The 23,295-nt window shown below is 42.1% G+C and overlaps 1 protein-coding gene across 2 annotated transcripts; it reads left to right on the top strand.

Annotated features, from left to right (window-relative positions):
• Positions 1-1,359: 1,359 nt before the first annotated feature.
• Positions 1,360-22,711, top strand: phex (phosphate regulating endopeptidase homolog, X-linked). 2 transcript variants are annotated; one of them, XM_040127411.1, is made up of 22 exons: positions 1,360-1,508; positions 4,639-4,695; positions 4,823-4,984; positions 5,915-5,998; positions 6,515-6,741; positions 8,429-8,497; positions 10,098-10,214; positions 10,438-10,521; positions 11,509-11,651; positions 11,861-11,954; positions 13,433-13,561; positions 14,161-14,262; positions 15,228-15,305; positions 15,726-15,829; positions 16,539-16,597; positions 16,787-16,841; positions 17,769-17,836; positions 18,312-18,442; positions 18,609-18,674; positions 18,981-19,085; positions 19,596-19,672; positions 19,758-22,711. In XM_040127411.1, exons 1-22 carry the CDS (start codon positions 1,385-1,387, stop codon positions 19,858-19,860), a joined length of 2,238 nt encoding a protein of 745 aa, XP_039983345.1. In that variant the 5' UTR covers positions 1,360-1,384; the 3' UTR covers positions 19,861-22,711. The 2 variants fall into 2 exon arrangements, with proteins under 2 accessions (XP_039983345.1, XP_039983346.1); XM_040127412.1 differs by lacking the exon at positions 1,360-1,508 and adding an exon at positions 2,662-2,704.
• Positions 22,712-23,295: the final 584 nt, after the last annotated feature.

Raw genomic sequence — 23,295 nt, forward strand, 5'->3', positions numbered from 1 at the left:
ACATTTTAAAGGAAAAGTTAGAGGATCATCAGGGTCAGTAGGATCTATCCACTTGGGAACTTGAGTATCTATTGCAAGTTTCATGGCGATCTCTCCAATAGTTGTCAGGTTATTTAACACTGAACCACAAATGTCAACCTCGTGGTTGGTACTAGATGAAAAGAAAAATAATAGCAATCCGTTCACTAGTTCAGATATTTCAGCTTTATGGACCTTCATGAATAGCTGGATTGGGTTGCACCAGCTATTCATGAAGGTCCATGAGTCACACCACTAGCATGGACCAAAAAAATAGAGGCTAGATGCGGAATGAAGGGTCCCAGTTGAGATGTCAAACAATGAGAATAAAACAGGACGCAAATGATTGTGGGTCAAAACGGTGAACAATAGCATTGTGGTTGAAGTGTCTGGTTGATGAATGGTTGTTTTTAGCTGCACAGGAAGTCAAGTCTATATAGGGACTTTGTGGCCGACGCCCCAAACCCTAATGAGCACCTGCCGAAAGAGTTCTCACTAAATTGAGGGGGGAGGTTGACCAATCAGGAGCTGCGGTGTTATTATCATCCCTGCCACTGTCTCCTCGGAGAAACTATTGATGCACTGTGGCAGAAAACACTGATGAGTTTTTACAGGCAGCAAAGTCATCGTCATCGTCAGATTAATGGATTTTAATCAGTTCCCTCTGTGTGTGTGTGTGTGTGTGTGTGTGTGTGTGTGTATGAATCTAATTTTGTTCTGGTCTACTGGCTGTCTGATCTGATAAATGTTTCGAGCAGAACACCCTGCTGTTTTGTACATGATATTAGACACACACACACACACATAAACACATTTCACCCGCACACATTCGCCGCTAACGAGGTCCTGCGGCCACTAATTCTACGCAGACACAAACGCAGATAATGTTCTGGTTTTTGCCATTTTTTTTTTTTTTTTTTTGATAATAGATGGCTTCTTTTCAGCACTGGGAAGCCTGGTCCCTTGTTTCCTAGAAAGACGAAGCGAGGAGAGGGAGGGAGGGAGGAGAGGAGGAGGGATCAAGGAGGGAGGGAGGAACAGTTTGAAGAGCTGGAGTGAAGTTAGAGTAGCTACAGATAGACAGATAGCAGCAGAGAAACACAGACAGTTTGGGAAAGTGAATAAATTGATTTTATTTATTTATTTTTTTAATTTCAGGAATATGTTACTATAACCTTTTGGATTTAATTGTGTCCATAAATTCTCTTTTTTTCTGGTCAGATTTCTTTTTTTTTTTTTTGCTTTCCATTGTGTTTTTTTTAGTGCTTCCCCACCTTGAGAGGTAGATTTTTAGAGTGTGTGTGTGGGTGAGTGAGTGAGTGTGTGGGTGGGTGAGTGTGTGGGTGAGTTTGAGATATAGTAAGTCATGGAGCTGGAACATTTAGGTGGCGGCGGGGTTAAACCAGAGAGAGGCAACACTCGTCTCTACAGGATAGCACTGGCCGTGTGTGTGTGCCTCTGTGCCATTCTGCTGCTTGCACTCATACTGGGTAAGTCCACACCGAAACAAACTCGCACACACGGACACATTTTTTGCGCATCCTGCTTTATAATTCGTGAGTAAATTCACGGACAAATGCATTGTACAGGAGGCACACTGTCCTCAGATTATAGTACACGGAGACTGTGAATAATACACACAAGCACACTGGGAGCTTGGGAGCAAAGGTCTTTGTGGAGGGCTCGCGGGTAACTTGTGTCAAACTACTTTTGGTTCATATAAGGTTTCATACACGCCCACATGCACATGCAGAGCCTCTCCGTAATGCACTGTGGGAGTCAAATTGGACGTTGTGAAAAGAGGAAAGTCTGCGTTTTGACAAACCGTGGGCATTCTTTCCTACAGAATGTGAAATTAATTAGCAGGGACTGTGTGCCAGAGTTGTGGTGGATAGGGTCTGTGTGTGTGTGTGTGTGTGTGTGTGTTTGTTTATTTATTTATATGGGGCGGTGCGCATTCATTAACACTGGCGCTTTCAAAAACATGAATGTAGATGTGCCAGGGAACGGTAAAACCAGCAATTTGCACCCGTAGTCCAGCCATAAAACAGGCAAAAACAGAAAGGAGGTACTACACATAAAGACATACCATCTAAAAATAGGAGAAAATGAAAGTGTTGCAGTGCTTTGTCATGATGAACTTGGGCCAGGCAAGTTTATTTGTATAGCACCTTTCAACAACAACTTTACATAGGCTGTAAAAGAAACACAAGACAGTGTTAAAAACAATAAAAGAAAACGTCAGTGAGGAGTGTAGAAAGAACCAACTTTTACATATTGAATTCATACTTTTAAGTTAGTTTACATCTACATTTACAACTTCCCCCGTTTTCTCGGAGTTAGTCTTTTAGCGTAATGAACTGGATCACAAAAGGTCGAGCGGAATCTTAATTATGGGACACAAGTTCACAAAAAAAAAGGCTTAAAAAGGCTTATAACTTAATAGTACAACTCAATGGAGGTGCTAATCTTTGGACAGAGCAATGCTAACCTTCTCCCGGCTCTAGCTTACACACTTTAGCATACGGACGTGAGAGCGGGACGCACCTTCTCATCCAACTCTCCTGCTAGTAAGGGAAGAGGTGTATTTTCCCAAACCTTCCTCATGCAGACGGCTGCATGAGGAAGTGCGTGGTCGTGAGGATGGTCGTGGCTGGGCGGGGTGCATGTGTGTGTCTGGGATGGGGTAAGCATTGTTTTTTTTTTGTTTTTTGTTAATGAGGGAAGCCGAAGGTCTTATGGTGGCGATGAAGTGTAATTACGGTATGGGCCTATGTTTGCACTACCACACACCCACTCTAATGGAAACCCTCCACTAGTCTCCAACCATGCGAATGACTGAACACAGGAAGGCCAAGTGGTTGCTTTAATTTTTTTTTTTTTTTTTTTTTTTTGAGTTTAGAGAGTGACTTTTAAAAGTGTGTTTATGTACATGTGTGTTTTTTTTTTTGTCACTGGCCCTTTTGGCATCTCAGCAATGAACATACCAGTGACACTGGAGCCTCAGACATCTGTGTGTGTGTGTGTCTGTGTGTGTGTGTGTCTGAAGGAGCGGTCAGAAAGGGCTGTTGAGGTTGTTGCAGGCCAAGCGGTCGCGCTGGGTCGAAGCTGTGCGAGTGTGGGCATGTTAACTATAAGTGGGGCACAGGATTGAGCAACCCCTCACGAGCAGCTCCAACTAGACAACAAGCCCGGTCAACCTCAGGGGTCAGAGCCTGCGGCACAGTGCCGTAACACTCCCCTCACTTGTTCACAGTGGAAATTTGGTTTCTAAATCTGTTAGCTCACCCCACGGGCTTGCGCTACCTCCGCTTGCCCTCGGAGCCGCGTCGCATAACGGCGGTTTCTGCCGGGAGGCTAGAGGGGCACGCTTTGGTTCACCCTCTAGGAAGGGAAGTGAATGGGTAAACCTGCGGTTACACTGCGAGTAGCATAAGCAATGGGTGGCTTATTCAGTCTATTTGGGGTGTTCTGAGTGCCCGGAATAGAAGTGGGTGAAGCAATTACAGCCGGCAGTCAAGTTAAACTCGTGTGTTTCAGACAGTACTCGAGCTTTTCTGTTTTGTTTTTTATCTGTTTACACTGTCCGAGTGCTCTCCAGCTGTATCAACTGCACTTTGGTCTGTAGTCGTCCCATTTTGATAAAGAGTGGATTGAGTGAATGTCCCTCGTCGCACTTCCCCCAGATAACCGATATCGTTTTGAGCTGCATGAAAGTATGATTATCGGACACTTTCTGTTCTCTCCCAACAATGCTTCAGTCATTGATAGTTTGCATGTTAAAAATAAGACAGAAAATGACTGATATTGCAGCCTTTTCAAGGACACAATATGAAAATACTGTTTTCCTTCAGCCCGTTGATAAAAGTAGCACCCTTACACCTCTGTGTCCATGGCTTCGGTGCAAGGAGTTACAGCTGAAATTGTTAGACTTACTGAAAGCTATATGTTCCCACATACGAATCGTGCTCATATTTTACTGTTGTTTCTTTCTTTTGAGCTTTCTAAAGAATGTTTTTACTTTTCCTCCATTTTGCATTTTACTGGCAAAATTGTGGAGAAAACGCAATCACGTTGTTTTTGATAAAACGATTCTAACACCAGCTCTGGTTGCCAGCTTTTTTTTTTCTGGAGCTTCCAACAAGAGCTGAATGACAAAGCACTACAAGTCTCGCCTGGTTTCAGCCTCTCAAATGTGAGAATTCGCCGCTTCTCTTTCATCTGTCATCATTTTATACTCCGCATTTTTGGGTCTGGTGCAGTGTGAATATGCCACTGTGGGCTCAGGGGAAATTTTCATCAGCAGCTGGAGTTTGCTGAGTTGTCATGCAGTCCCACTGGCAGAATAAGAAGGAACCAGTGCTGATTGTCCACCTTGTCCAAGATTTCTGTGGTTACGTGTCTTTTGTTGACCTGCACATAAACTCTCCGTGGTCGAGTTTCCGCTGAGAAGCTGATTGTGTCACCAGCAGGCCGTACATTTATGTGGTTCGGGGCGGTATATATAGACATGCATGCAACCGACGTTTTCTACAAAATAGCACTACTGTCTTGAGACGCAGGGTGATTTTTACATTTCAGTTGTCACCCTTCACCCTCAACTCCTTTCTTCTCCCTCAGTCTCTCAGAAATCCAGCCAGGAGGAGTTCTGTCTGACCCCAGAATGCATTGAAGCAGGTAAAGAGTGGAGGCAAACAGTTACCTCGAGCTTCCACTATTGTTTGAGATATTTCAGTTTTGACTTACATGTCTAGAGCTTAATTGTTATTATTGGGACTATTTCTTATCTCCTCCCCTCCTGTAGCGGGGTCTATTTTAAGTAAAATGGATCGGTCTGTTAACCCCTGCGAGGACTTCTATAGTTTTTCCTGTGGAGGTTGGCTGAAGGAGAACCCGATCCCTGAAGATTCCTCCTCATATGGCATCTACCCCTGGCTGAGGCAGCATGTCGACATCCAACTCAAAGGTTTGCTTTTATCTACAAAATTTCCCGTCGACGCCCGAGTTCATCAACCTAGATGACGGTTGACGAACAGCTGGCTTAAAAGACTCAAAATGTTCTATCACAAAGGCAGAAAAGGGGGGGGCTCTACTGGGACACACATGAGAGGAAATGGCGAAGAAGTGAGCTCTTTGGAAATAGGAATTTAAGCAACAAGGTCAAAGGCACTCTTTATTACGGAAGACTTAGAATTTAATTTAGCTCTTCAAATTTGTCAGGATATTGCGTTGGATGTGTTTGCAGAAAAAATGAAAAAGGTGATTTTTCAACCTCAACCTATTTTCAAAGCAAGACTACGCTTGTGTCAGTTTTATTTCACAAAGCTATTTCAGAAAAGTTCTGAAAGTCTTGGTGACAAAAGCGTAGGATCAAAAACTCTTGATCGGGAAGAAAAGAGAGAATCCCGCACACCTTCCATCACTTGTACGCACTTTATTAATTACGTTTCAGTCCTCAGACCCTCATCAAGTATACACGGATAAACGGCACCACACAAACACCGTACGTACAGTATAAAGGCTACAGGCTCTCAGCCAGGAAAAACCCTCTAACCAGAGGAGGTCTGCAACACCTTTCGGTATGCCCACAAAATCAACGTCATTTAGATCTTCAAATATAAAAACAAACACGATACTGAGCTCTTGCAGCTGTAAACAGACATCCTAAATTTACCAGTGATATAGAAGACAGGTTTAGATAAAAGTAAGGCCACCTAAGGACATTAAATAGGAATATTTTTTTACATATCAGTCTCGTATTACTCAGTGTAGCCTATAGTCTTCAAAAGGTAGAAGAACACAAAAAACATACTTATGTTTGAACAAAATATTTTTATTTAACAAAAGATCATTATTAGAACGTTTAGTTATGACCCAAACTGTTGTGTCTTGTCAGAGTTACTGGAAGCTCCGTCCGACCCTGATGAACTGGAGGCAGTGACCAAAGCTAAGATCCTCTACCGCTCCTGTATGAATGAGAGTGAGTCCAACACACACATGAACTTGGTTTTGTTTCTTAGGGGAACATTGCATTGATGCACATTCATATCCCTGGGGACTTGCGCAAACCTTGACCCCAAACACTGAATGCTTACCCCCAACTCTTACCCCAATCCCCAATTGGGAGGGGATGCCTAGGCCCCGAGTGCGTAACTCGGGACTGGCCAAAGCGCCCTCGCGATCCCAAAAGTGCGCCCCCGCTTTGCGTGTCTTAAACGGGTCCTCGCAAAGATAGTGTGAGTCAAGAGCGCACACAAACTCACAGTGATAATGTAAAATAGGATAAGATGAGCTTTTTATTGATCCCCATGGCAGACCTAGGTCAATGCAGCATCAAAAGCAATAAGATACACTGCGTGAAAGAAGAAAATAGCACCATTATCACAAAGGTAGAGAAATAACAATATAAACTTAAATAGTAAAAATCAATAAAGTAAAAAAAACAATTGCTGATCTAAATTCCAGTCTCTTAAGGTTTGTGTGTCTGTTTATAAAGCCATGCTGGAGAAGGTGGACGCTAAACCGATGCTGAAAACGCTCAAACAGCCAGAGTTTCGGTGGCCTGTTGTGGGGGATGGGCTCGGCGGGGAGTACCAGTGGTCGGCAGGTGAGTGGAGCCTCCTGAAGACCCTGGCTGAGATGAGGAACCAGCACAGTAAGAGCGTCCTGATTCGCCTGTACGTCTCCCCTGACGACAAAAACTCCTCACACTACATCATCAAGGTCTGATTTCCACAGTTCACTTTTGTAATTGTTTGTGCGTGGACGCATGTTTTTCACGTTTAGATTTGACATTAACTTTTTTTTCAAGGGATTAGGGCTGCAACTGATGGAAATTTTGATTATCGATTAATCAGCCCGCTATTTTTTAGTCTTTAAAATAATGAAAAATGAACATCGTAATTCATAAAGCCCAGAGTGATGTCCTCTAACAGCTTTTTTTTGTTCGACCAGCATTCAGAAACTCAAAGATATTTAGTTTAACCTGATCAACGCTTAAAAGCTTCAAATTTGGGAAGCTAGCACCATCAAATTTCTGGGATTTTTTTTGCTTGAAATAAGACTTCGATGATTAATCGATTATCCAGGTAGTTGCTAATTAATTTTCTGTCAGTCGAGTAATTGTTGCCGCTCTAAAAGGGGATAGTTTGACATTTTGGAAAATAGGCTTGTTAGTCCAACACAAACCCCCCCCCCACCAGTAAACCACAAGCTGTCATTTTTCCCACCTCAGTTTCTGTACAGATCAGGGGGCAGGCACCCTACTGAAAACCTTCCCCGTTGCTGTTTCAAGGCAACTACAACGTTTTGAAATTTTTAGTTCTCCACCACCAACGACAATGTGTATTTAACAAAAAACAAGCATGTAATTGCAACAAAATGTACGGTGCACTTCAACGGACAAGCTACCGTGAAGATCCAGTCCCGTGTTTTGTGTATGGTGCCATTTCTTGCCCACCATTAGTCCACTCGGTCCACATTCCGATTGTGGCTCATGTAGCTGAGGGTTCACAGCCAGCGAACTTACTGGACGAGGTGGAAAACAAAATTCATTTTATTTTTTGACGGCCCTTTTATTTCATGATTGCGACAAACGTTTTTGTTTTTTTTTTAACCATAATTAGATTTGATAAAATTGAGGATGGAGCCGTTATTAAACACCTTTTCTGATAATAATCTAAACATATTTCTAAAACGTGGTAGGAGGAAATAATAAAATAAAATCCTAAAAATCCTCGTATTATCACAGAATATTTATGAACTGACAGATGTACAGTGTTTTAACTGACATAAACAGATACATAAAGTGATTCCGTCTTGATTGGACAATGCTCGCGAGGCTTCGTGTATATATTTATCTGATTTCCACTGGATTGGATATCTCCTGGGACAATATCTGTAGGCTCTCCATATTTATTCGAGATCAGTATATTGTGCTGTTAGATGCTACTACTCGTTACACACTGGAGCTGTTGGTTTGTTGTCGGTGAATGTGTCCATTCATTCATTTAGTATGAATGTGGTCCTAATGCTTACAGCTACATTATAGTGACCTACTATACATGAGTTGATACTAACTTATATCTGAGACGTAAGAGCTTCCTTAAACTGTTCATTAATAAACGTATAGTGCGTATAAACCACTTAATAAATGTTAATAATGTGCTTATAAAGACTAAATAGGGAGACAAAGTAAATTGCTACCAAAGAATGTGAGAAATGTTGCACAAACTTTTTTTATGTTTGGCAAAAAGAAATCTCTAATGAAGCGTACGCATACTGTAGAGGTATACACGGACTCTGCCCCTTTGCCCGGTGACATTTTTCTGATCATCATCAGCTGCAGTTACAAGATAGAGAAGCCCCGAAGAGCAGCAGAGGCTAACCTGAGCTCTCTGTCTTTACGTAGCTCGACCAGGCCTCCTTGTCCCTGCCCTCCAGGGAAGACTACATCACCAACACTTCCTCTGCCTTGGCGGTGAGTCTCTGCTGCATATTTCATCGAAAAAAACTCCTCTCCCTGCAGCCGCTACTTCACTCCTGCCTGACTGATAAACTCTAGCAGAAAGGAATTTAGGCCACTTGAAATATGAGCGGTTAATGCTGGGTTTTTATAGCAGAGCGAGAGCTCCTCTCCACCCTCAACATTTTCCAAAGTTGACTACTTGTTCACTATCTTGCTGTTAGTGCACCGTCCCTATCAGCATTGTTCCCTCCACCGTACAGAACACACATTACCCACATACTGTATGTACAAGGGTCTTCATTAGGTTATGAGAAAAAGCTCTACTTGAGGTTCCAGACGGAAGCTAACAGTTGATATAATGGCTCCTGACTCCAAATACAACCTCCAGGTCATTATTTAATCAGATGAAACACACACATAAATTTGTTTTCCGTTACTCTTTCATTTTTACTATGACTTTTTTTTTTTTTTTGCTCAGTGTATTGTTTTCATTGTCCAAGAAAACTGCTATATAGTTAACATTGCTCAGTACAATTCAAAGAGAAGCCGTTCTTGATGAGTGATCCATGAGTAATCACCCTTGGGTGATACTTCCGATCTAACATCGCGCCCTTTCTTTGTAGTTAGTATTTTCTTTGTATTCTTTCTGTTGTGTATAGTTTGTAAACGTATTTTCGTATTAGATTTATCGGAACCGCTTTTTGAACAGTTGATGGTACGAGCTGTTTTTATTAGTTCCCCCTCTGTTGCCTCTCTCGCATCGCTGTGCGCTGCCGAGACAAAATGTTTTGGTAGTATTTCTGCTGTTGAGTAATACCGCGGTTAAGAAATGTTGGTAAACCATCAATATGTGCTTAGGATCTCACGCCTTCTAATGGTTTGTAGTTATAAATGCTGGTATGACATTCGTACGGCGTCTCGGGTTTTTCAATTTCTGATGAGCCATTGGCCAAGTTCTTCACCGGCAACTGTAATTGCCTATAAATCATCAACGAAGGGTTCTGCAATCCATCAGGCCCGCAGCTGTAAATGTTAATAATCGTTTTATAACCGCATTGATTTTGGTCCAGGTGTCCTGCTGTCCTTTTCCAGAGAATAGGTGGTCAAACAGTCCATTGGAGGGGTCTCCCACAATCGGGCAACCACAAAGTTGCTCTTATTAATTGCCCATAACTGAGCCATAAAGTGGTAAATGATTTATTGAACACTAATAAATCCATTACAGCTTACAAACCCTTTATAAGTGGTGCTATAACAGAAGGTGGTGCTGACTTATCTATACAATAAGTACACTTCTCTTAAGTGTGTTGGGAGACAAGCGTTTGAACTCTGCTTAGGCTATAAAGGGTATAATCAATCAATGAATATTTTTCTGCCGCAGCGTATTTTAAAAAAGGTATTTATAAAAAAACAAACAACAAAAAAAAAGCAATACTAATAAATTACACATACTGATATAGGGGCACAGTAGTATATGAGTGTGGCTGTTAAGCCCCCGATGTCTGATGGCATCCGATGTTCGGTGGCGGTAGTGACAGTAGCTTACAGCAACGAAAGAATGAATGACGTTTGTCTTTTTGCCCTTTTTCTGCCTCCCTCCCTCTCTCTCCAGTACCGTGCGGCCTTGCTCAGTCTGATGGTGGATACGGCCGTCATGCTGGGCGCTCCGGAGAAAGCAGCGCTGACTCAGATGGAAAAGGCTCTCGCCTTCGAGACCAAGCTGGCTCATGTAAAGACGTCCCGTCGGATAAACACAAGCCCGCTTTCATTTGTTGGGAATGATTTCGGGGGGGGGGCCTCCGTGGCTCTGGAGCTAATTTAAAAACCCAACATTATTAACCATGAAATGTGTAATCGATTCATCAACTTCACCGACAGTATAAAGGGAGATTATTTAATGCATAATTTTTGAATTAGTCAAGTCAGTGTAACATTGCTCGTTGCGTCTGCAGATCCTGATCCCCTATGAAAACCGCACCAGTGAGAACATGTACAACAGATACACAATCTCTCGCCTGCAGCGCTCCATACCACAGGTACTTCAAATGCATACAGACACACAGACAACAAAAGGAAAATTAAAATGGGAAGATCAAATCTATTAATATCTTCCCTTTTTCTCAAAAGCATACCACCGTCTCCATGTAGGACAGCCAACCAAAGTATTTATTCTATATTCAAAAAAACCCTGTAGGCATTATAACAGATCTCCTCCGTGTTTATTTGTCTTATCAGTTCTCAAATGGAGTGTACACAGTTTGAAAGAGTGGTATCGATTTTTATAAAAGGACAGACAGAAAAGAATTTAAAATGAATCACACATCAGGCTGATATGGATCTTTAAACTGCAAAAAGATCGATCAGTCTCAAGCGTTTTCAGTGCTTCTCTACACCTGAAACCATCACTGTGAAAGGAGACAACCTGTGCAATTATTGCAAGTTCTTGGAGTGAAAATGATCTCATATTAGCTGTAGTGTTTGTCTAGATATTTCACGCCAAACAAATATCTGCGTCAGGGTGTTGCTAGGTGGAAAAGTCGGGGGGTTTACTCTAGGCTTCATCCGCTGGGGCCTGTGAACGTCTGTAGCGAAAAAAAACTCCATGTAAGTCCGTCCAGTAGTTGTGGAGATATTTCAAAGGGGTTGGACCAATTTTTGGGCACGCGGCTACAGAAAAGTAAACATTTGAGTCTGCAGGTGAGTGACCCAACGCAGCACTAGAAATAGATTACACATTAGGCCCACGTGGCTCAGCTGTATCATCAGTCTGCATCCCATTTGATGGATACGATGCAGTTTGTTTGACAACAAGTGATGATTTGATCCCGAATAATTAGGTACAGTGTTTTTTCTTCTGCCAAAAAAACACGGGTTCTGTTGAAAAAAATAAAGAAATCGCAAAATAATTGGAAAAGTTGCTTTTTAGTGGGTCCTTATTTTAATTTTTTTTTTTTTTTAATTCCTCCATGTTATATAAAAAAACCCATTAACCTCTATCTGTCTCCTCGTCCCCGGGTCTACAGTTCGACTGGCTGGGTTTTGTACAAGCTGTGGTGGAGTCTAAAAGCGACCCGGCGCGGTCCATCTCCCCCTCCGAGTCCGTCATCGTCCGAGCCCCGCAGTACTTCAAGGAACTTTTCAAGCTCATTAACACCACGGACCCCAGGTCCAGGACACAGGCACACGCGCACACACACACACACACACACACATACACACACGTATACGAACAGCTAACACGCAGAGAGATGAACACACGCTGGGGCTTGAGGCTCTTGTCTCTCATTATAAGTATATTATAGCGTATAATAAGTATTAAGTAATATACATGTAGACTTTTAATTAATTGTCCTCTCTCTCTCTCTCTCTCTTCAGGACTGTAGCCAACTACGTACAGTGGAGGACCATTTTTTCCAGGATCACCACTCTGAGTCGTCGCTTCCTCTACAGATACCTCGACTACGCTCGGGTAGGCACAGAAAGCACCTTCCGAAAATCCCCGCCCTCATTTGGTCATTTTTACAGTCTTCACAGAAACTGCGGAATTAAATGCTCCTCTGTGGGTCGAGAGGCAAAAAAGACCCCTCGAAAAAAAAACCCAGTGAATTAGGTAAAAGAAAAAAAAAAATCACTGTAAAGCAACTTAAAACCAGCTTGTTTTTCTTGTTTCTTGAAGAGTTTATTTCTTGCAGGTACATGAATTTGGGGTCTAACAACCTGAAGGAGTTTGGTAAAGGAAATTTAGACTCGATATGATTCATTTTTATTACATTTAGGCCTATGACTCAGTATTTTCCTACTAGATTTTCATCCCTGGCGTTGCAAACGAGGCTTTGAAACAGCACTGAAAGAATGTCTTTGTTTATAGGTGCCTGGTTCAAATTTTCCTCAAAGGAAGGGGGTACTTGGAAGCACTGTGCCGTTTTATACCTACCAGGAATAGTGCAAGATACGAGCCAAAGGATATTAACCAAACCTGGGATTTTTGAACGAGGCTGCATGCTAAAATTAAGAGAATCCAAAATTAAGGAATGTTTTTTTTTTTTTTTAATTAACCCTCTGAGCTCTCTCTGAAGCTATTTCATCAACATTCACGTTTTCTTTTAATATGTAGGAGCTGCAGGGAGCTCCTCATTTTCTTTTGCACATTGTGCATTGCAAATCAATAAGTGAGAGTTTATGTACAGACCTTTTTTTAAAAGCAGCATTACGAATGCTTCTTCAGTCACAGAAAAGAGGACGAAGATCGTTTGAATTAGTCTTTGAATCAAAGACAAGTAAATTTGGTTAGAGACTAAGAACAAACCAGGGCTCAGTTAATGCCTTTGACAATAAACAGGATTTTTAGATGAGGTTTAAAATATTCAATAGGGGCTCATTCATCAGCAAACTCAAAAATTCAGCATACTGAGGGTGCACATACTGTCACTTTTCCGTTGTGAATACATTACGCACTCAAAACCTGCTTTGAATTACCATGTAATATGGAATTGAGAGACAGTCTGATTTCAATATTAAAGCTTCTTTCCTTTTTTTTATTTTAAATGAGGAAAGCCTAAAATCTGCCAACTCTGGTGTGAACTCTAATCTAAGGCTTCTTAACTTTTGTCAAAACCCTGTTTTTAGTTGCCAACATTCGCATGACAGTTATTAAAGAGCTGGGACAGTTACGTGATCTCGGGTACTATGGTTTTCTGTTTTGTAAGGCCGCCGAGGGAGCTCCAGATGCATCTTACAGCATACCATAAATACACATAATGATAGACTGTAGATTTCAAGCCATTCATTTGAATTTAAAAATTTTCAAATATAAACATCAGTTTCAAAAATCCCCCGCCTAAAGTGACCCGCTGTGGGGTCCCGACACCGAGGCTGAGAAAACGGCGCTTGAATGATGAAAGTTTGGAAACGGACGAAGTCACCTCCCGTCTCTCGCATCCCCTCCAGGTAACCACGGGAACCACCTCTCTAACCCCGCGCTGGGACAAGTGTGTGAACTACGTCGAGAACTCGCTGGTTTATGCCACCGGGCGCCTATTTGTCAACACACACTTCCAGGAGGACAAGAAACACATGGTGCGCATATGTTTTGTGTGTGTGTGTGTGTGACCGACGTGACATCACGTCTTAAGTCTGGGGTCGAGTGTTTAATTTGTGTTTAATCTGTGTAACAGATGTGCGTATCCAGTGTATTTTGTCTGTGTGTCACAGATGATTTTAATTTAATGTTGTGTCATCTGCATCAGTCCAGGTCTGTGTGAGTGTGTGTGTGTGTGTGTGTGTGTGTGTTTGTTTGGCTTGGTACACTGAGCACTTTTTTTATCACACTATTACAGGCACACTTTTTTTTGTAAACGGACTTGTAGTGCTGTGGAATCACAAATGCTTGTACTTCTGTCTTTGCGATGACCCTCGCTGACACAATACATTCCCAATGCCTTTTGAAGGTCTGTCCCAAGGTGAGGCCCGACCAAAAATGTCCTCACTATCTAATAATGTCCTCGCTCCCAAGGTCTAAAACTCGAATTGGCCCTCACAAAGACAGACATACAACCAGGCCTCGGCGTGCTTGCTTTAGTGTCACTTTCCTGTGTATGTTTCCTGTCCCAGTTGTCCTAACTTTTAATCCCTTCCCCCCCTCCCGTGTCGCACGTTAATCTGTGCGCGCGTCTCAGATGGAAGAGCTGATCAGGGGCATCCGCTGGGCGTTCATCGACATGCTTGAGAAAGAGAACGACTGGATGGATCAGCCGACAAAGAAGAGGGCCGTGGAAAAGGCAAGAACAAGCGGATAGCTTAAATAGCAGTCATCACACCCTTCCCGTGTTTTCTTTACAGTCTGCTTCCTCCTTAACAAAACGTACACCAGTTCTTGCGGCACAACTTTTTTCATCTCAACTGTAAATTGTGTTCTCCCTAATTTAAAAAAACAAAAACAAAATGCTTTCATCTTGGCATTAAGTACTTTTTTTTACCACTTGGGGGCAGCAGAGAAAAGACATATAAATAGGAATCCCAGTTACATACAACTCTGTATTGTTATTAACTAAACCACTTAACTAAACTAAATATATGCTTTGCGTATTTCTTTGATGCTCCATTCCCGCGTCTTTCTAGGAGAATATTAACTGGAAATAAAAAATGTGGCTCAGTGATTATTTACCCGAAGTAAAGCAGAGACGGTGGAGGTGCCCCGGAGTAAACGCACCCTGCAAAACGACAGGGAAGATACCGTGTGTAGCCCGAGAGGAAAAACCCAGGGCGAAAAAAGGTCTGCAGGTCCCTGGCCCGAGTGTGCAGTAATAATTCCCTGTTGTCCGTTATCTGGATTTTGGGGGGTGACACTGTGCAGAGAGGTTTTAGCGAGAAAATCAACCTGAAAGAATACATGCAAAAATCCCCACAATGAGCTAATTCTCTGTGGGGTTTGTTACTACTAGCGACCCCTTTCTCATTACCCATAGTCCTTTGGTTCTTTTTTCTTTATGTAAAAGTTTTGATTAAGCAGAAGATTGTCCCAAGGTGGACGCAACTTCGACGTCTGTGGATTTTGCTGGTGGATCTCATTTTATCGAGTGTGCTAAATAGAGCCACCGTGATCAGTAGATTCTTCGTTGCGCTGATCAGCAGCTATGTTGTTCATCGGTACATCGGTACAGCTACTCTGAATAAATGTTCCTGCTTGTGTCACAGTCTGCTTAAGCCGCCCCTAACGTTCACTCTGCCGCTGCTGTCTCTCCAGGCTCACGCGGTCCTGGCGAAGGTTGGCTACCCCGAGTTTATTCTGAATGACACCTACCTCAGTGAAGATCTACAGGAGGTTTGTTTGGCTTCTTTTGCACAGAAGGGGGTACAGTGTCGGATCAGAAATGAATAATGGCCCGGAGGGGGGAGATGAATAAGATTCAAAAATAAGTGGGCAAAAAAAAAAAAACATCCCGCTTTTTGTTTTTCTTTTTGTTATTCTGGTCTTTGTGGTTTTTCCGTTCTTCACCCATAAATGTGACTAGAAGTCATTCAGTTTGTTTAAGATGCAGCAGTTTTTGGAAAGAAAATAACAGAGCACCAATTTATATTTTTAAAATCTTAACAGTAAAAAAGAACAAAAGATGGAAACAAAATTTCCTTTTCTGATGAAATGTTTGCACACTTTAGCTTAAGTTTGGGGTTCTTTTGTTTTTTTTTTAAAATTGCAGGATCTAACTGTTTGAAGTTGCATTTTTTTGTGTGTGTGTTTTAGCTACAGTTCAAAGAGACGGACTACTACGGTAACGTGATGCAGACGCTGAAGTTCATCGCCAAATCCGATATCGGCTGGCTTCGAAAGAGCGTGCCGCGCACAGAGTGAGTAGCGGGACTAATCTGTCGGTGGGTTCCCGTCCACCTGCGTCTACGCGCATCTTCAGTTTGCTCTTTAAAAAGAAACCCGGAGAAGGAAAATGCCGGGAATCCGAAAAAAATCTTGAAATAGCACAAAAAAGTGTTCACGCATCGGCTGAGGTGGAAAAGTTGTCGTGTCATTGAAAGCAAAATGCGACAAAGTGCAACAGAAGCGGATTTGGTGAATAAATCATGACGTACAGGAAGCATGTGACTTAAATGTCCACTGGAGCTTCTGCTCCACTCTAGAGACTAAAAACAGCGGCAGACGAAAGCAGATCTGTGTGGAGCGATGAGGAAAATGTAGCGTTCTTCAAGTTAATACATCAACAGACAGAAATGTCACGTTTTCTACATTTTTTTATTTTTTTCCACCACCCGAGGTTTGAGGAAAAGCTCTTTCGAAGTACATCATCCTAGCGCGCCCTCTTCTTCGGCACTGGTTTAATGGCATCTGACTGGGGAATTAGCGCCACCAACTGCCGACATTCGCATAATGGTAGTGAATGGAAACACGCATTTAATCGTATTTTCCTTTGCTGATATTCTCCAGACTTGGTTGGAATTTGGATGGAAACCCACTTTGTGTCAACTCGCTGTGTTATTTTTGCGTGTGTGTGTTTTACTTCCTCGTTGAAATGCCATAATGTGTGTGTGTGCCTTTGTGTTTCAGGTGGTTTACGAACCCAACGACTGTGAATGCCTTCTACAGTTCTTCCACGAATCAAATCAGTAAGATGCAGTGTATGATTGATCGCCGAGGCGCCAACACTTGACGTCACGTTTAACTGACTGATTTCTGAAGTTCTGTCCAGACAGGACGACGCTGTGCCGTACCCGAGTTATTTCGATAACTCCTGTCTGGACAGAGCTGTAGACACACACAAAAAACCGAAAACTACTTTGATCCCTCTCATTTAGGATTTCCCGCCGGAGAGCTTCAGAAACCCTTCTTCTGGGGAAAAGAGTATCCGAGGTGAGGTAAAAGAACGGTGACACACAAAGAAATGGCATCTAAAGATTTACTCGGGAGCCGTGTGGATCTCGGCATTATTTCATACAGGCTTTGAAATTGCAGTACGTCATTAGAAATACGTTTCTTTTATATAATAGAACGCTTTTCTTTTATATCTTTTTAATAAGTTTAATATCAAACCAGTTTCACATCAGCGCTCTATTGTTTTAAATTCTATAGATGTGAAATATTTCCCTAATATCTCAGTTTATAATGAAAGGTAAATCAAATTTTGTAGAATTCAGAATGAGAAGTGTAATTATTTTGTCATCCAGATACCAAAATTATTTACAGTCCTTTCACAAGTAATTTTTTAAAGTTGTCATTTTCCAAACGGAAGTTCAAGCAAATCTCTTCGCTTGGTTAACAGAAATAGCCTGAATTTCTTCACCGAAGGCACTGTCAAACCAGAAAGTGACATTTATTTGTGGATCTTTACAAATTGTTCAATCCTGGAAACTCGGTGACTTGCTTGCAGGGCCAGCTGGTGAAGTAGAGTAGCTAATGGACCAATGGCTGCCAGCCAGGAGCGGGCTAGTTCTAGCCGGTCACGGCAGCTTCCCGAGCTTCCCGAGCTTCCTTGCTATTTTCTCTCTACTGTGTGGTTTTACCCCTCCGCGGCATTTTGTTGTCAGTATTGTACGTCGTTTTATTCAATAAAGGGTGATTTAAGGAGGAAAGAAGCTCCTCTGAGTTAGCCAACTGCTTGCTAACTGTCAGTTAGATGGTCGAACAATACCTTTTACACGGTTTATTCGTTCAGTTCACGAGTTCATCCAGTTTGTTTTCTTAAAAATGGATTTTGTTCCCAAAAGGTAGTTGTTGTAAATGCTGGCGTGACTCATTCCACATGACTAAACCTCATCCCCTTGGTGTGTCGGTTTCCAGATCTTTAAGTTACGGTGCCATCGGGGTGATAGTCGGACATGAATTGACACACGGCTTTGACAATAACGGTAAATACTGGCCGCTGATAATGACCTCAGACAACATCTACAATAAAATAAGAAATTTTCCTTTACTGCTCTCTGATAAGGCACCGTTTATAAAGGGCTCATACGCTTTAATTAATGACTTTATTAATGATTTTAAAAAAAATCATTTACTAAAACTCTTTAGATATAAGACATTAATGAGAAAACCTCCATATATAATCTGTAATTATTTGGCTCCTTTTCCACAGTTTTTATTTGAAAAATGACTGAAACGATGAATCAATTATCAAAATTTCTCTTTCGATCGACTAAGCGATTAATCAAATAATCATTTCAGCTATATTCAGAACTGACCGATGAAGCATAGTAAAGCCGTCGACTTCAGTCTATAAACACTTTATAAATGGCGCCTTGTCAAAAAGTGCTACAGATATTTCGTGCGTAGTCTCCGCTAGATTATATGATCGTGTGATTGTGTGATGCCTTTTCTGAACAGGTCGCAAGTATGACAAGAACGGAAACCTTGACCATTGGTGGAGCAACTCGTCTGTAACCGCCTTCAATGAGAAGACCCAGTGTATGATAGACCAGTATAATGGCTACCACTGGGAGGAAGCGGGCCTGAATGTAAAAAGCCGGAGTTTCAATCTGCAACTACAACAGTAGAGATTGAGATAAAAAAAAACAAAAATGCATTATTTAACTAAGTTTTAAATACTCAACTTTTATTATCACAGATTTTGTAAATAGCTGGTAAAAGAATTTGTGCTTTTTGGATGTTTTGTTCTGTTAGGTGCGGGGTAAGAGGACTCTGGCAGAGAACATAGCAGACAATGGAGGAATACGAGAAGCGTTCAGGGTACGGTCTGTTGGATTTTCTGTCTCTACTGCGTCTGTGCAACCAACAGCCTTTTAATGAAGATTTTTACCGCATTTAGCTGGGCCAGTGAGCCGGCCAGCTTACTGAGGCTGAGGCCAGCATGAATACCGGTGCTCGGCCACTGAAACGCCCATTAATTTCACCTGTGCGTTTGTTTAGTAGTTATGCCTGTGGTTGCTAGTAGTTCAGCCTGTATTACACCACTCAAAATGTCCTCTGTGAGAAAGAAAGAAGTCCAGGTGAGAAAACCTTTTTTTTGTTTTCTGTCTCCTGTTTTGCGTGTAGGCATACAGGCGGTGGGTAGCTGAGAGCAGAGGTGGTGTGGAGGAGCCCCTGCTGCCCGGAGTCAGACTGAACAACAACCAGCTGTTCTTCCTGAGCTATGCACACGTAAGAACGGGCATACGCGCGCTATTTTCGCCGTCGGTGCCGTAGCTTTGCGTGTCCGGGGCGGAATCCCTGTTGCAGTTCCTGAACTCCGCTGGCGTTTCCCAGTTGTGTCCGTGGTTCAGAAAATGATCAAAGATAAAACATAGACCGGCCATCACCGCTGCCGCAGTGTTACCTCGCTGATAGTGCTCCATTTGGGTCCTGAACCGTCGCTGAGGGGAAGGCTGCGAGCGAGGTCAAACAGATCATTTGACCTGTGCTGCAGCAGTTTTTCTTTACTAGGCAGTTCATACATACCGTATATCCCCACGTTTATCCGCTCGGTCTGCTGCTCCCTCGGATAATTATGTTGGTTTTATAATACTGTTCCGCTGGGGGCCTCCCCGTGACTGCCGCCAACCAGCAAGCTCTGACGTATATGATCCATTTGAGGGTTTTTCGCCGATGAAGTGCTTCACAACGTTGCGACTAGAGGTTGGAACTTGGATCCAATGTGTTTGTACTCTGCAGGTGAGATGTAACTCGTACAGACCGGAAGCAGCCAGGGACCAGATCCAGACTGGGGCCCACAGTCCGCCGAAATACAGGTGAGCACGCACTCCAGCACACACCGACGAATGCACGGGCACGGCCCCTTACAACCTGACCTTTGCCATCGTTGTCGCCCCGCAGAGTTATCGGAGCAATGAGTAACTATGAAGAGTTTCGGAAAGTGTTCAGCTGTCCCGAGCCGTCAGTTATGAACCGAGGAGCACAGTCCTGTCGGGTGTGGTGACCTCTGACCTCAGCCTTGACCCTGAGCCTGGCCCGAGCTGTCGGCAGGACGCCTGCTGAGAGGGCTGACAATGCTGAACTTAGTTTACATGACGTGGAAGCAATGAAAGAATTAGAATAAATATGAACCTCAACTCATCCACATGTTAGGGACTGAAACTGTTTTTAATTGGATATTGTTACTTCAAGAAAATTGTAATTGTAATGTTTTTTTCAGAGGTACATCTACTGCATATGGTGCAGTTACTGCATAAATTATGACCAGAGTCATTTGTCAAGGACCATAGTTTATGGATTATATAAATATTTGAATAAATATTGGAGGCTGTTCTGGTAAAAACTGCAACTTTTTACAACAGAACACGTACAGTATATATGCACTGTCAGTGTGACTAGATAGAGCTGGAGCCTTTCATATGGGAATAAAGAATTTATACATTAAGGTAACAGTACAATGACTGTAAATATAATTAATTTTTTTTTTTTTTTTACACGGGAACATATATTCCAGATGTTACGATAACTGTGGGAAGCAGAAATAGGAAATCAGGTCAACATCTGCTTATATTCATTAGCAGCCTCGTCGTTGAATTCCCAGCACACCAAGCCACAGATTAATTCAGGTTTGAGCATAAATACGAGCAAATAATGTAAAAAAAATAATACAAAAAAATCAAGTCTTTAAGTTTTTATTATTTTTCTTGTTTCCCTTATTTTTTTCTTGAAATAATTGTGAAAAGCCTTTGTTCTAATTATTTACTTTGCAAAGCAGTTCAACAGATAAAATGACATCAACCACAGCTGGTAAATTTTTAAGACTTAATAGGTTAAACTGCCCAAAGTAGGGTAGGTTTTGTGTTTCGTGTGTGTGTGTGTGTGTGTGTGTGTTCTGTGTGTGTGTGGGCTCTCCTTGGATAAACCCTCGGCCCCGTCTTGGTTTTCCTGTTCCTCGTTGTTTCAGTCTCACTCTTGTGTCGGGCGTTGATATTCATTCTGCTGCAGCTCAGCCCGGGGCGAACGAACCCGCGTGATTGCAGGCCCTCAAACAGGGATCCGCTCTCTCCGTCCGTCCGTCCGTCTCTGGTACTGAGCTGCACTGCGGAGGTGCACTCGCGCGTCAGCTTCGCGTGGCATTTGATGTTGCTCTGGGATTACTGGGAGTATTTACACAAAGCGGATTTAACAAGTTAGTCAGAAAATGACAAGGATCTGTCTTCTGAAATATTGTTTATTCATAAATCCACTGTTCAGCTTTTGTTTTATGTATTTAAATGATTTTCGCCGTTGTTGTTTTGTTTTTTTTCTCCACATTTAATTGACTAACTTTTGTAATTCTGCTTTTTGAATCACTCTCGGTCTTGATTTTAACCAAAACCTCTCATCTATCAGTTTGTCTTGGGAGCTACTGAACTATGGGTCCTACAGAAACTGGCTGCACGATCTCTTCCTAAATTACAACTTAGCCTAGTTATGGTGTTTTTACTAAGTGGAGATCTGCGAACCTCTCGATTTAAAATGGGTCGCACCAAACAAACTAGTTGTTATGTAGAGATTAGTTGTCGCTAAATATTTACACCCATTTAACCGCCAGGTGTAACCGTTACGTAGCTAACGGAACTAGCTAGCTTAACTGACAAAGCTGACGTTAGCCCCGCTAACTCAGGGCCCGATTAAGACGGAAGACTGAAAAAAAGGTAATGTGGTCGACATGTCTGAGCCGAGACTCGACGAAATGCTGTTTAGTAATGATGCTAACCCGGAAGATTTTAAACTACATTTCACAAAAATAACACGATATACCTCAGATCACAAAACGCGATGCCTGTAACATTAGCCCACGTGGCCGACTAAACGTCACTTTGCTTGCATGGTCGGCACTTCCCTCTCACTGGAAATGACACGAGTAGCACTAGTTCTGAAACACATATCTTCATGTATGCAAATGTTAATGACACAAAGTCGTACCTACCTTTACAAAGGATTGTCGTCTCGCTATGATAGACTGTTTGGTCCCCTAAAACTGTTTATTTCAGAAGTTATGTAACAGCTGATGGCGCTACCGTCGCTTGCTATTTACATGTTTGATTCAGATGTTTATTGTCGATGTCTTAACCACGTAAGGCATTTCAAGTTTTAATGGTGTAACCTGATTTAGTAGTAGTTTGAAACTTGAACTTTCATAGGGACTTTATGCAAAAAACGAAACTGGATATTACTGCTAGCAGTTATTTGCATTACCGATTAATCTGTTGATTATTTGACACAAATAATCTTTTATTCTAAAAACTTTTCATCTAAAAGATCTAAAAATCTAATTTATCTATAAATGTCAGTGTCAAATAGTGAAAAATCCTAATTTCCCAGTTGATGTCTTCAGATGTCATCTTTTTCCTAACCAGCTTTTTAAAACCCAAAGATATGCAGTTTGCAATAATGTAAAATAGTGAAAAGAAAGCAAAATCCTCAAATTCTGGGAGGCCGAAAATAGTATTTCACCATGATAAATGACTTTAACGATTTATTGATTAACAGCATTTCTGGCGATCAATCTTTGTCAGTCTACCAATTGCTTAATCGACTGATTGTTTCAGCACTGCACAATAAGATCACTCTAATAACCCAGTACTGTAATAGGAGTGCACAGTTTAAATAAACTGAACTGACTGTCTGTTAGAAAATTTTAGGCTCTTTATTTACATTTTACCATCTGGAGATGTTTTTCGTGATACACCTTTTTTTATGTCATGCGATGGATTATAACTGCCATTGTTCTAGTACCAATTTGTACCTGTATGTTGTGATCATGGTTCACTGTGTCTGTTTGTTTGTTTTTTGGTTTGTTTTTTTTTGGTTGTGCTTCTTGTCGTCGGGGTTCCAATAAAACTCTTGAGACATTACGCTGTTCCTTCACCTTGTAAATCTGCTGTGTTAAGCGTGTGTGTGTGTGTGTGTGTGTGTGTGTGTGTGTGTGTGTGTGTGTGTGTGTGTGTGTGTGTGTGTGAGAGAGAGAAGCGAAGCGAGGTGGCAGACAGTGGATGGAGGGTGCTGATGGATGGAGGACAGAAAGGCATAAAGAGACTGGGATTGCATCTGAAGGCATGTCCATTTATTGATTTACCTCCAGACAGGCTATTAAACGCACACATCATATCTCATTCAATTATGTGATCCGTTCCCATGGCAACCTATCGCCTGTTGCTCATACAAGAGACTCTTGAACCTGACACTTTGCTTGTTTGTGTGTGTGTGTGTGTGTGTGTGTGTGTGTGTGTGTGTGTGTGTGTTTGAGCGTCTCTCACTCTGTGTCACAGTGCCAGGCAGGGGGTAACATTAATGACTAGTATCTGTGGCAACACCAGAGGCAGTCTCATGAATACACACCAATTAGAAACAACAGTCCAGTTTGGGTGGGGTGTGTGTGTGTGTGTGAGTATGT

Source organism: Xiphias gladius, chromosome 5 (genome assembly GCF_016859285.1).
Source record: "Xiphias gladius isolate SHS-SW01 ecotype Sanya breed wild chromosome 5, ASM1685928v1, whole genome shotgun sequence".
In the NCBI taxonomy this organism is placed as follows: domain Eukaryota; kingdom Metazoa; phylum Chordata; class Actinopteri; order Istiophoriformes; family Xiphiidae; genus Xiphias; species Xiphias gladius.

Excerpts from the sequence above, each read along its gene's own strand:
- phex (XM_040127411.1), top strand. The coding sequence starts at position 1,385 with ATGGAGCTGGAACATTTAGGTGGCGGCGGGGTTAAACCAGAGAGAGGC. Across the intron at positions 15,830-16,538 it reads AAGAGCGTGCCGCGCACAGA|GTGGTTTACGAACCCAACGA; the intron begins GTGAGTAGCGGG and ends TTTGTGTTTCAG. Across the intron at positions 19,086-19,595 it reads TCTTCCTGAGCTATGCACAC|GTGAGATGTAACTCGTACAG; the intron begins GTAAGAACGGGC and ends TGTACTCTGCAG.